The sequence below is a fragment of the Hordeum vulgare genome, chromosome 5H (assembly GCF_904849725.1).
Source record: "Hordeum vulgare subsp. vulgare chromosome 5H, MorexV3_pseudomolecules_assembly, whole genome shotgun sequence".
Classification (NCBI taxonomy): Eukaryota; Viridiplantae; Streptophyta; class Magnoliopsida; order Poales; family Poaceae; genus Hordeum; species Hordeum vulgare.
Window position 1 is genome coordinate 127,641,167 of NC_058522.1, and position 13,587 is coordinate 127,654,753.

Sequence of the window (13,587 nt, forward strand, 5' to 3'; positions counted from 1 at the left end):
CGACCAGGGCAGTGTTGAGGTCGACCCTGGCGTCAGGAACAGTGGTCGTGAGCGCCGAGCGACGCAGGTGATAGGCATCGGCCTCCATCTCCGGCGAGCTCACCACGATGCAGGACGAACGCTCCGGCCGACGGGAGGCAAGGCCAGGTGTGAACTCCATCAGACCGGGCCTCATAGGCAGAGCGGGCCAGGCGGCTGGGTTCGCCTGCGGTGGGGGAGGATGCTGTGGTAGACTACGGGTGGGAGGTTGCAGCTGGGAATGGAGCTTGGAGGTGCAGGAGCGCGCAAGATGGCCTGAACCCTTGCAACGGATGCAACGGATGGGGTCACGGCAGGATGCTAGGCGATGGCGCTTTGAAAGGCACCGGAAGCAGCGGCCATTGAATCGGGCTTTGAATGCAAGGTGCTGCTGCAGAGCCACGCGGTCAGAAGGCGGAGCGCGTCGTTGTCGATGCAGATCTCCAGAAGAGGTAGCCTTCATCACCCTCTTCTCCTTCCTGGAACGCACCAGGTTCCAATCCATCGACGGATCGGCAGCATCGTCGGCAGAAAAGGACTGGGCGCTGGCGCGAGGTGTGGATCCAGGAGCCACAATAAGGGATTGCAGCTGCGGGCGAGGAGGCGCGACGGACGAGGACTGCGTCTCCCTCCCCTCGGGCACCACGAGCAGGGAACGCAGTCTGGGCCGAGGAGGGGGGGGGGGTGGGGGGGCACAGGCAGCCGCAGAGGGCAGCGCTGCCGGAGGCTGGAAAGGGGAAGATACATGTGCAGGCGGCGGGATCCGGCATTGAATCGATCCCGGCAGAGAGATCCCAGCTGCTGCGACGCCTGCTCGCGGGCAAGGAGAGACCGACGAGAGACAGGCTGGTGGGGAGACCAGCAGCTGCAGGACCGAGGCGTGGTCGGCAGGAGAGCGGTGGTTTGGGCTGGGGGGGAGAGATCTGGGCTTCGGCCGCCGTGAGGGCAACGGAGGGGTGGAGGAGGGGGACGGGAGCCATGTATGAGTTGGTTCTAGGGTCAAACATGCGTAGTGGCGGGTGGGGGAGGTCGCCACGCGTCAGTAGCAGTGTAGCACCACCCCACATGGCGCCTCGGAAGTCGAGTCGCTCTCACCAACCAGCACGAAACCCCCACTCCCCCCATCGTCGCCTCCGCCACCCTTCTCGCTCAGACCCTCGCACACTCCCAAGAACCCACGGGGACCAAAGCAGCTAGGCAGCTCCCATGGGGCGGCGCGGCCGTCCCAGGAGGCGCCCTCCGACGCCCTCCGAGTCGTCAGAGGACGAGGCCTTCATGATGCCGATCGGCGCGGAGGTGGAGGTGCGCAGCGACGACCTCGGCTTCGCCGGCTCCTTCTACGAGGCCACCGTCGCCGGCCACCTGCTCTCCGAAGGCCGCCGCCGGCGCTACACGGTGGCCTACTCCACTCTCCTGGGCGACGACGGGGAGCCGCTCAGGGAGACCGCAGCCGCCACCGACGTTCGGCCCCGGCCACCGCCCGTGGAAAGGGAGTTCGCGATTCACGAGATGGTGGAGGCATTCCACAGCGACGGGTGGTGGGACGGCGTGGTCGCCGCCGTTGTCCCGCCTCCGGTGACAGGAGATCGCCGGCGGAGGGCGTACAGGGTAACGTTCCCCACATCACGGGAGACGCTGCAGTTCCAGGAGACGGATCTGCGGCCGCGCCGCGTGTTCGAGGGTGGGCGGTGGGTCCCGGCTGCAGAGGTGGTAAGTTGGCTGAGGCTCCCTCGGTTACACAATCTTTGGGTCGATCTGTTCGATTGTTATTGTTGGAATTGTTGGCTGTGGATACATACATTCCAAATGCGTTGTTTTCTTTGCTTTTGTGGTTAGCTGGCCCAAATGGATTGCTGCATGCAGCATTTTCATTTTCTACCAAATTATTTAAGCATGATTGTCTCAGAAAAAAAAAACATGAGCCTCCGTCCTTTATAAATTATCTCAACTCTCTTGGCCGAATTATATCTATTTTTGAAACATTTAAAATTAAATTTATATGGAAATAAATAAAGGAACTTGCATGGTGCACTGCACATACAGGGCCGGGCCCGGGGCGAAACTATAATCCGAGGCCCATTACAACAAATAATAAAATAAAAGTCAATTTTTCAGCAGCAATGGCTCTGTGCTGTTCTTTCAAGCGAGTTCGTGATGGTCATCTATCAGAGTAATTACGCACCTCGCCTTAACACGAATCATCCAGAGCATGTATGAACGTTCACGCATTAAATATTCAACATGTATATATGAAAAATTATCAATAAACAGTTAAAATACGCCAAAACAATGCTCATATGAATAAAAACACACCTTCTGTAAATGCGTCATCACGGTGGCTTGTGGACGCTGTGCATATGTGCAGTCTCCTCTTGGCGACTCGGCATCTCATCTCTTAGTGTGGACCCGTGGGGGGTGACCATGGGAAATCTCAAAGTCACATGGCACCATACACATTCTGAGGGTTGGCTATCTTTTCTGGGGAAAACTATGGTCAAGATTTGATTGTTTATCAATCATATTTGTTGAGCGAGTGTAATTCGTAAATTTGTGAGAAAGGATCCAACCATACCTTATGCGTTCTTCAGAAGTCAATCAAATTTGCATCTACCCAACTCCAATTATGACCTTCGTTCTTGAATCAAATCCAGAACAAAAATAAAATAAAGATACTGTTGTCTCCTGCCATGCCCCATCTTTTGTTTGATTCGCTGCTGCTCTACGACTACATTGAAACTACATCACGAGTCATGAGAACAAAAATAGATGTTAAGTTTTTCCATTCTCATCACATAACGGTGGTTGGGTGCGGGGTAAGCAGGGAGGAAGCAGGGGTAGCGGCGTACTAATATGTCAGCGCTGGAAGAGCTACATGAACCGGACCATGAACTTGTCTCATGGATATACGTGCGGCATCGACGCGGGGGCACAGCCTAAAAGATCTGTTCCGTTCCGTTCGCTGGAATGACGTGATCTCGTCTAATCCAAGGATTTGCGGGAGGGATTAATTCCTTTCTCTGGAATAGAGCAATCTCATTGCCACGTTCGTGTCTGCGTCGCTTGTTGCTAACGTGACTTCGGGGGCTTTCTGACGGTTGGACCAAGCAGTACAGGCCCAGGTCGGGGCCCCTTTATTTTGGGGGCCCGGGGCGGCCGCCCCCGTGATCTCGTCTAATCCCAGGATTTGCGGGAGGGATTAATTCCTTTCGCTGGAATAGAGCAATCTCATTGCCGCGTTCGTGTATGCGTCGCTTGTTGCTAACGTGACTTCGGGTGACTTCGGGAGCTTTCTGACGGTTGGACCAAGCAGTACAGGCCCAGGTCGGAGCCCCTTTATTTTGGGGGCCCGGGGCGGCCGCCCCTCCCGCCCCCCCTCAGGGCCGGGCCCGACTTTATCTTAGCAGCCCAGGTTTTATGGAGCTAATATGTTGAATATTTGAAGAGGCCCGGCCCTGAGGGGGGGGGGGGGAGGGGCGTCCGCTCCGTGACCCCAAAATAAAGGGGCCCTGACCTAGGTCTGTACTGTTTGGTCCAACCGTCAGAAAGCCCCCGAAGTCACGGTAGCAACAAGCGACGCGTACACGAACGCGGCAATGAGATTGCTCTATTCCAGCGAAAGGAATTAATCCCTCCCGCAAATCCTGGGATTAGACGAGATCACGTCATTCCAGCGAACGGAACGGAACAGATCTTTTAGGCTGTGCCCCCGCGTCGATGCCGCACGTATATCCATGAGACAAGTTCATGGTCCGGTTCATGTAGCTCTTCCAGCGCTGACATATTAGTACGCCGCTACCCCTCCTTCCTCCCTGATTACCCCGCACCCAACCACCGTTATGTGATGAGGATGGAAAAACTTAACATCTATTTTTGCTCTCATGACTCGTGATGAAGTTTCAGGAAAGACACATGTAGTCGTAGAGCAGCAGCGGATCAAACAAAAGATGGGGTATGGCAGGAAACAACAGTATCTTTTTTTTTGTTCTGGATTTGATTCAAGAACGAAGGTCATAATTGGAGTTGGGTAGATGCAAATTTGATTGACTTCTGAAGGACGCATAAGGTATGGTTGGATCCTTTCTCACAAATTTACGAATTACACTCGCTCAACAAATATGATTGATAAACAATCAAATCTTGACCGTAGTTTTCCCCTAGAAAAGATAGCCAACCCTCAGAATGTGTATGGTGCCATGTGACTTTGAGATTTCCCATGGTCACCCCCCACGAGTCCACACTAAGAGATGAGATGCCGAGTCGCCAAGAGGAGACTGCACATATGCACAGAGTCCACAAGCCACCGTGATGACGCATTTACAGAAGGTGTGTTTTTATTCATATGAGCATTGTTTTGGCGCACTTTAACTGTTTATTGATAATTTTTCATATATACATGTTGAATATTTAATGCGTGAACGTTCATACATGCTCTGGATGATTCGTGTTAAGGCGAGGTGTGTAATTACTCTGATAGATGACCGTCACGAGCTCGCTGGAAAGAACAGCACAGAGCCATTGCCGCTGAAAAATTGACTTTTATTTTATTATTTATTGTAATGGGCCTCGGATTATAGTTTCGCCCCGGGCCCCCAAAATCTTAGGACCGGCCCTGAACTTGAAGTGGCTGTAGGATGAATCTCTAGAATATGTTTTACTGCCATATTTTAATTTAAATATCTCGGTCTTTCAAAATTGTCATTCAAAATGCGCACGTGTGGAGAATTTTCATGCTGACTGACATTAAACAATGATTATAAGTGGGGAAGAGCTGATTTTCTCTCTCAACATTTATTAAAGAAGGTATTGTTTTCTCGATAATGATAAAGAAGGAAATGAGGAGTTTAATACTCTTGTTGTGTGCAGGACAAGGGGAATCCTTTGTTCAGTGAGGGAGACGAAGTAGAAGTGATTGCAAGAAACTTTGGTGAATCCTGGAATCCAGCTACTGTTCTTAAAGTGATTGGTGCTACACAGTTTCAAGTACAGTACATTCATATCGGAAAGGATGATGAATCGGCCACTGAGATTCTAGGTTCTCAATATATTCGTCCAGCACCCGCCATCACGCATATGGATTCTAAGTACAGATTTTCTCATGCATCTCATGTTGAGGTCCTTCATGAAGGTGGCTGGCGGCCTGGTATTATACTGGACGTTTTAGGTTCTGAAATCAACAAGAAGTATGTAGTGAACTTGAAGAATAGCAAGACAGATATGGATGATGTGGAACCTGTGGATGTTCTGACGGTGGATAATATGCAGCTACGGACACAGTTTGACTGGGATGGTAAAAAATGGGCACGCTGCTTGAAAAAGGTATTTTGTCTTCTATCAATCTTCTCTGGTGGTTTTTCCATTGATAGTAAATATAATGATATTTAGTTCGGTCATTGCATGCATTACGCAGCGCTTTTTCAAGTGTGTATTCGATTAAGGAGCAGGTGGTCTCAAACAAACTATAGTTGATTGCGACAACTATATTATTAGTTTTAGTCCTTCAGATTTCGAAGAAACTTGTCAATATCGCCTTTTATTTGTCTCCTCTTATCACTATTATTGCAACATGTTATTCATTTAGCCGACCTTGATTGCGCACTGTTTGGATCAGGTCTTTTTTAAGTGTGTATTCGATGAAGGAGGAGGTGGTCTGTTGACTGCAATAACTATATTATACTTACTTTTAGTCTTTCAAATTTCAAAGAAACTTGTCAATATTGCATTTCTTTGGCCCCTCTTATCACTATTATTGCAACATGTTACTCCCTGTGTTCCATATTTCTTGTCGTGGTTTTAATTCAAAATTAGAACTAAAGCCATGACAAGAATTATGGAACGGAGGGAGTATTCATTTAGCCGACCTTGATCGTGCACTGTTTGGATCAGGGCTAACGGCACTTTCCATCTGTTTGTTCTTGGGCCTAGTTAATTCATAGACATAGTCCTGCACTTGAAACCAGAAGCAACTGCAAACGAATTAGGAATATGCAAGTCTATTCTTAGTTGGAATATTATCCTTGCCATAGGTTCCAAACAATGATGTTATGCAGAGTTGCATCAAATCTGTCTTGAAGACAGTGGATTGAGTTCCTAGAGGTATAGTGTACTGATGTGTGTTAATTTTTCTCTGTGTGCTAGCTTTCGCACCAAAACTATGTCCATGGGATGCATCCATTTCAGAAATCTTCTAATGGGCCTCGATTAACTTCTCGAAAAGGACCAATTCCCGCCTTCTATGATGACTCTGATAAAATCAGTAATAGACCTGGTTCTCGTCCTGACAAAAAGTTGAAGATTGAAGTTGTGATATCTGAACAAGATTCTCCTGTTTTGTCCATTCCTGATGAGAAAAATAAAATTAATCGTGAACAAGAAAATGCAGCCTTGGCATTAAGGTCCAGGCTGTCACCTCCTTCACTGCCACCAATGGCAGCATTTGGCTCTCTGAGTTCATCTTCACTTGCTCCATGCTCTCATCTTGAGCAGTCATCTTCCAAGATGATGATCATACCCTCTATGCCACAGAGTCAACAGTCTCAAGGTTCTCTATTTGGAGCTTTTGGACAACCAAGACCTGTCCCACAGAGCCCACAATTAGGAACGCGGTCACTTATCTCAAATTTTCGCAGCATTGAAGGGTCAAAAAATGTATTAAGCAGTCAGGATAAGCAATCAACTGTTGGAACTGGGACTGAACTGTCCAGACAAATGGAGGAATGTGCTTCTTCTCAAACAGCAGTGGCTCTAGGGGAGAACTCTGAAACTGTGAGTTGTTACTTCTAACACATCCCCCTTAATTGTTATCAACCAGTCCTAAGATCATTCGAAATATCATTTGTTCTTACTTTCTTTTACATTTGTAAATACTAGATACATCCATTGAAAGGGATAGCTGCTCCTGCTAAAGCTATTGAGGAAGACAGTAAGTTTCGGACTATTTAACATATATTGGTACAACATACACTGCAAATACTAACTACTCGCAAATTCTTGCAGTGGCTGAACTGCCTAATGATGTGATTGCTGGATGTGGAACACTTCCAAAAATGGATACACTGAGTTGTATTGACGCGGCATCACGAAAGGACATTGGAGGTATGCCTTCTGATTCCTAACAGTTAGCAATGTGCACTGATTACAGCAAAGTCTGCAACACTTTCACTATGTTACTACTAGCACTAGTATCTACTACTAGCACTAGTATCATATGATACTTCCCTTTCCAGGTTCACAAGCAGGTAATGGAAGACATGATCTTGAGCAAGGGGGCTACACAGGTGAAGCACATGATTCGTGCGGTCCCTTGTTGTCGAAATCAGCAGCTGTGCATGAGAGTATCGTGGACAGGAATGGCCGGGTTTCAGAACCCATGGCAAACCAGCATCTTCCATTTGTGAAGAGCTCCCCATTGTGGGCACAGGTTGAGGGACTGGAAATATTCAGGAAAACACCACAGCGACCAAATTTCTATCAGTTCCAGCAGCATGGTCCAGAGGTCCGGGAAGGAATGGCACTAGGTTTGATGTTCTGTTTTGCTAATTTAGCAGAAAGCATAAACAGGCTGGATGTTCTGGACGCCAATGGACTACTTGAGCAGAAGATGACGGGTCTCGCATGGCTTGAGGCAAATGGTTTTGATGTCAAGGACCTGAGATCACGCGTGGAAACTTTACTCCACACAAATAATAGTTGCTTTGAACTACGGGATTCCATGAGAAAGCTGGAGGAGAAGATCACTCATAAAGAATCTGAGGACCGAGAACTTGGCACGCAAGTTCAATCTCTAGCCATGGCTGTCCATCATCTTGAACTACATGCCTGTCTCATGCGCAGCATAATGCGGTCCGCCATCACGCAGAGGGTGAACAATGCTATGGAGATCTCAAGGCTCAAGACAGAGGCGAATGATCTTGAGAGATCATATCTATCCATCGCCGTGGCACGGTGAGTTCCGAGGTGAGCATGTCGGCATGTTTGTGAATAGGTAGTTATATGTTACTCTGGTATGTTGCAGCCCTCTGTAAAATAGATGCTGTGTAGATAGTTCACAATGCTATCCTGGAGTTTGCCGTACAGGTGAGTCTTTTGTGTATGGGATCATGTATATGTTTGTTATATATACTAGGAAAAGGGTCCGTGCGTTGCAACGGGGGAAAACAACAATGGACTTGTAAAATGATACCGAGTTTAAGTAGGACCTGAGTTGAAATAGCGTCCACCTTCAATTCCTGCATCATGGGTTCGGTGGTAGACCTTTGCACTATTCCGGCTCCACCTAGCATCACCTTGCCCTTTTGTGTCGTGACGCGCCTCACTCACGGCTATCTCACCCGAGCTCTTCTGCTGCCTTTCCCGGGCCCTCCATTGTGCATCCTTAACACCTTTCATCTTTAACCACGTTTTTGTGTGAACACGTGTAGACATTTTAGAATATAAGGTGCATCAGTTTCATTCAAGTCAAACAAATTTCCGCATTTATAGAATTTTCTTACAATATTTTTGCCTCTTTAATTTAACTCGGTGTGATCCAATCCAGACCTTCATACAGTAGTATTGTCTATGTAGACCTTCATACAGTAGTATTGACTATGCATTCCCGCATTTGTTTTCTTTCCCGCATATTTGGATTAACCTTCATGCTTGGTTCTGAACCTAGATGGCCACTGCTGGCGCTGATAACAATCATATCTTCATATTCCTGACTATCTCATATATATCGACCATCATGATTTTGATGGCCTGTAGAGCGGTTGGTGCGGTGGATGTATCAGCTTAGATTGACCTTTAAAAAATAATTTTTTTTCTTGAGAGTTAAGCAGAACACAACTGAGTAGAAAGATGCATGTGATAGATCACTGTAGCGAAATTGGCAAAGCAGACAACAAGACAGAAAGAGGGGGGGGGGGGGGGGGTCATAGGACATCCAGGCATGTTACAACACTTTTCACGCCAAAGAAAATAAGAATTTTCTGCACACAATTAACATACATGGCATTATTTTAAGGTGGTCATCGACACAATATGGTCGTCGTTGTTGATTGTCTTCGCTTCTCCCTCTGGCATTTTCACTCGCCCAACATCAGACCCGCAACAAAGAAACTTGTTATAATCGCTTGCCCTGCGCACACAAAAAGCAGAGACACTTTGTGCAAGTTTTATTAGATAACTTTGTGCGGTTAACTTTGTCAAACATGAATGCTTGTTCCATTTTAGACAAAAAAGATACATTTTTTGGAACTAACACGGAGCAAGGTGAGGGATAGAACAGTGGGACTATTTATCAAATTGTCACCCCGTAAGATTTACATAGTAGCATGCCAGTACAAATCATGTCGTATGTGCATATTCAAAGAGCTAAATAATGAAAGTACATCCACTCTAAGTTTCACATATATTAATGAAAGTACATCCACTCTAAGTTTCACATATATTAATGAAAGTACATCCACTCTAAGTTTCACATATATTAACATTCCAGCGGGAGTCCAAACGCAAACTAAGTACTTCCATCTTTGTAGTTCAGTATCAAGAACCAGAACCAAAAACTAAAAGGAATGAACTCACAAATTCAACTGTTTTCTGTACAAGAACAAATCATTCATCCCGTCTCTAAAAGTACTGTAGCATGTCAAGAAAATTAAAGCATGTCTTGTTGCATGTTTTGTCTTGAATAAAGGGGTAAATACCCACTCACGTGATTCTACTTTGTAGTTGCATAATATATAGAAAGTGATGACGATCTTAACAATGAAAAGGCAGAGCTCCTGAATTAAGTACAAGATTGATTCACAAAACAAAATTAGAAGATTACATCATCCCTTTTTGAAAGTTTTTTAACTGAACCTGACAACATAAATGACAAATCTCAAGAGTTAATTGGTCGGCTTTCCTGTTGGAGCTGCAGATAAGAATCAACAAACTCTCTTCTCCCTTGCTTGCACGTACTAAAGCACAGCCGGTCCGACAGAGTTGAGCGCGCGCACTCTCACACACCCTATGGGCAGTAGTTCAGCGTCATGGTGCAAGATGGGAGCTATTCTACAAAATCAGGTAGTGGATACTCACCTTAGGCTGGTGGTAAAGATCGCAGCACCTCCGATAGCTCAGATAAAAAAAAGGCATAGCAAAATCAAAAAGCATGCATATATCACCATGAGCGCCCAGATTTTCTTGGAGCTGTTGTGTCTAGCAAAAAAAGGGCAACATCCAACTGTAACTTCTTTATATATGATTAAAGAAAATTTGTAGATACACATTTGTCAAACAATAGGAGCCAGCATACTCATGTGTCTTGAGACTCCACATGGTGGGAACTAATTGGCAAACCATTATATTCTAGTAAACCAGTTAACTCCCATCATCATAGCATTCTTTGAATCATAGCAAAGGAGATTTAGTCTTATGATGTACTCCCTCCGTTCCTAAATATAAGTCTTTTAAGATATTTCACTAGGAGTCTATATACGGAGCAAAATGAGTGAATCTACACTCTAAAGTATGTCTATATACATCCGTACGTAGTCCATTAATGAAACCTTTTTAAAGACTTATATTTAGGAACGGAGGGAGTATTCATGTGGGAGTTTACCTCAAAGATCTGGGGCTGAAACTGGCTCAGACAAACACACAAACACCTTGTGTGCAAATATATCTCAGAACATCCACAATCACACGGGCGTCGGAAGTTGAGGTGGAGGGAGGTGCAGAGGGGATGGCGAGGTCGCCGGCAAGTGCGACGACGACCGACTGGCGGTGGATCTGGTCGAGCAGCGAACGCGAGCACTCTCGGGCGGCGCACAACGAGGAGCTCGGGTGCGTGTGGGAGAGGAGGATATGAGGCGGGGAACGGTGGTGCAGGGTGCTGCGACCACCGGCGTCTGCCGGCGGCAGGCGCCGCACCGGATCAAGCCGCGCACGCACTGCCGGCTCCTGGCGGCTGGGATCGGGAGGCCAGGGAGACACCGTCGGCCTAGATCGGGAGGCGAGGGAAAGAGGAGAGCCTGTGTATCTGAAGGACCGCGGGTTGAACATTGAAAATAACAGGGGCTTTTTTTATAAAAATGCCTTGGCGGGTTTTCCGACAGAAACGATAGCCTCTTTATTATTAGGTAAAGATATTCGGGTATGGTACAGCCCTCTGTAAAATATACTACCATGTAAGCTGAACCTGGAGGTTAGTGAAGTATTCTGTGTGTTTAGTAATCAAACTCGCAGCACTTTGTATGTAGTAAGCTTCTCCTTCTCCCTCTGTTTCATTCGAGAGAGAGAAGCCCTTTACGAGAATCTGCAATGACTGCGTGATGTCTGAACAAAATTCAGATTTCGAAAGCGAAAGCTACGTGTGCCTCAAGCGATACACAGTCATCAAAGTGCCAAGAACATACTCGGTAAAATAAAAATAAAAATATTAAAAGAACAGAACATGTCAGGTCCTGGACCGGTAGATGGGCCTGGCCCATTAGGAAACCATTGAAGCTGTAGACTATAAGTAACAGGAAGTTGGCATCGGGCATCCGGTGGATCACGGCATGAAAGCATCTCCAACAGCAGCGTAAAACAAGCGCCGTGTCCAAAAATATGCCTTTTTAGCGCGCGCGCGACGCGGCGGGATGCTCCAGCGGACGCGCTAAAACAAGTTGGACACGCTGTCCATAGCCTCATCCCGCGCTGGTAATTTGGAACGCACACTTCCGCACGCGACAGATTCGAGCGCGCGCGCGAACTCTCTCTCTTTCTTCCTCCTTCGCACCGCGCCCGCCGGCGCCAGCGCCCCTGCCACCATGGACGCGCAGACCGGCACCCCGCTCACCCCGCTGTACAGCCGCGATCCCCCCCCCCCGCCGCCGAAAACCCTAGCGCGGCGAGCGTTGGCGCCGCCACAGCCGGAGCTCCGCCGACCGTCGGCCTCGCGCGCAGCCTCTTCTTGTCGTCGCGGATGACCACGCCGAGGGTGGTGTCGCGCCGGCGCCGTCTCGTGTCGCCGCCGTCCCGTCCCGTGCCGCCGCGGCGGGGTCGAAGAAAGGAAAACACATCCGGGAAGAAGAAGGCGGCGGACGGTTCCGGGAGCTCGAAGACGAAGAAGAAGCTTGCAGGACGGCGGACCGGCGCGGCGTCTACCGAAGCGCCGGCGAACTCAGTCGTTGAGCGAGCGGCCGACGCGCACCACGCGTTCGACGAAATGCCCCCAAGGTGAAAAAAATTCCAACTTTTATTTTCTTGTTATTTTTTCAATGCATCATCATATAGATAGCTTATATTTGCATTGTTCAAAAACTTTGTAGTCTCAACGATGATGCATACATGTCAACTATGGGTGTTGGGTCCAACAATTCGCATTGGTCTCAAACCAATGACATCCATTTGGACGACCATGAGTTTGAGGTGGACGAGGAGGGTGAGGGCATTGTCGCGGCGCCGAAAGGAAGAGCGGGCAATTACACCACCAACGATGAAAAATTACTACGCAATACTTGGTTGCAAGTGTCGAGGGATCCATCCATTGGAGGTGATCAAAGTAGAGATGCTTATTGGGGGCGAATGAAAGAATACTTTGATGCTCAGAACGTGAGTGGAATTGACCGCTTCGAGAGATCACTTCGGTCCCGATGGTCGACAATCAACTCGGATTGTCAAAAGTGGGTGGCCGCACAAAAGGCAGTTAACAAGCTTAACCCAAGTGGCACAAATGAGGATGATAGAGTAAGTGGCATCTCATACATGTTCATCATACTTGTTTTTGGTGTCCGAAGTGCTAACTTGTTTTGTTTTTCTTGTAGTACAACATTGCACAAAACTTGTTTAAAGAAGAGACGAGGACAACCAAGAAGGGGAAGATCAAGAAAGGAAAGGTCTTTACCTTGTCTCATTGCTATGAAGTGTTGAAGGATGATGAGAAATGGAAGAAGCGTGAAGATTTGGATGATTTGCATTTGAGCAACAAACGCAAGCGAACAATTGAGTTGAATGATGATGAGGAGGAGGATGATGCATCAAGTGATGATGGCAAGAGAAGCCCCACACCCAACTCGGTTTCATACTCGAAACCAAAACGCTCGGATGGGTGCAAGAAGGACAAAACCGAAAAGAAGAAGAGGAAAGGAGATGATGAGCTCACAAATGCTATGGAAGCTATTGTGAAGGCAAGAAAAGAAGCCAACGAGGTGAGGAAAATGACAAGGAACCAAGATGCCGCGGCCGAGGAGAGGAGGGTGGCCGCCGAGGAGAGGAAAGTGGCATTGGAGGAGAGGAAGGTGGGCATGGAGGAGTGAGCTAAGTTGTTGGAATGGGAGAAGCACTTGTTCTTCTTGGACACATCTTTGTTCAACGATGCGCAAAAGGAATATGTCAACCTTGCCCGTGAGGAAGTCTTGATCCAAAAAAGAGCCTTGATCCGCGGCATGGGTGGCGGTGGTCTCGGCGTCATGGAAGGCATGGGTGGCTTTGGAGCCATGGGATGCATGGGTGCACCTCCGGCCGCCATGGGAGGCATGAGTGGCTTTGGAGCACCCTCCGACGCTATGGCCGCCATGGGAGGCATGAGTTTTGCTTCTCTCATGGGAGGCATGGGTGCAC

At 47.8% G+C, this 13,587-nt stretch overlaps 1 protein-coding gene across 1 annotated transcript; it reads left to right on the forward strand.

The window, feature by feature from the left end:
- Positions 1–1,093: 1,093 nt before the first annotated feature.
- Positions 1,094–8,224, forward strand: LOC123396503. Its single transcript, XM_045091421.1, has 6 exons — positions 1,094–1,728; positions 4,882–5,334; positions 6,154–6,780; positions 6,886–6,937; positions 7,012–7,110; positions 7,242–8,224. The coding sequence occupies exons 1-6, from the start codon at positions 1,225–1,227 to the stop codon at positions 7,961–7,963; spliced, it is 2,457 nt and encodes an 818-aa protein (XP_044947356.1). The 5' UTR covers positions 1,094–1,224; the 3' UTR covers positions 7,964–8,224.
- Positions 8,225–13,587: the final 5,363 nt, after the last annotated feature.

What these genes read in the sequence shown, in the direction of transcription:
- LOC123396503 (XM_045091421.1), top strand. Translation starts at nt 1,225, where the DNA reads ATGGGGCGGCGCGGCCGTCCCAGGAGGCGCCCTCCGACGCCCTCCGAG. An exon ending in GGGCACGCTGCTTGAAAAAG is followed by an intron (nt 5,335 to 6,153) that starts GTATTTTGTCTT and finishes TCTGTGTGCTAG; the next exon opens with CTTTCGCACCAAAACTATGT. An exon ending in ATCACGAAAGGACATTGGAG is followed by an intron (nt 7,111 to 7,241) that starts GTATGCCTTCTG and finishes TTCCCTTTCCAG; the next exon opens with GTTCACAAGCAGGTAATGGA.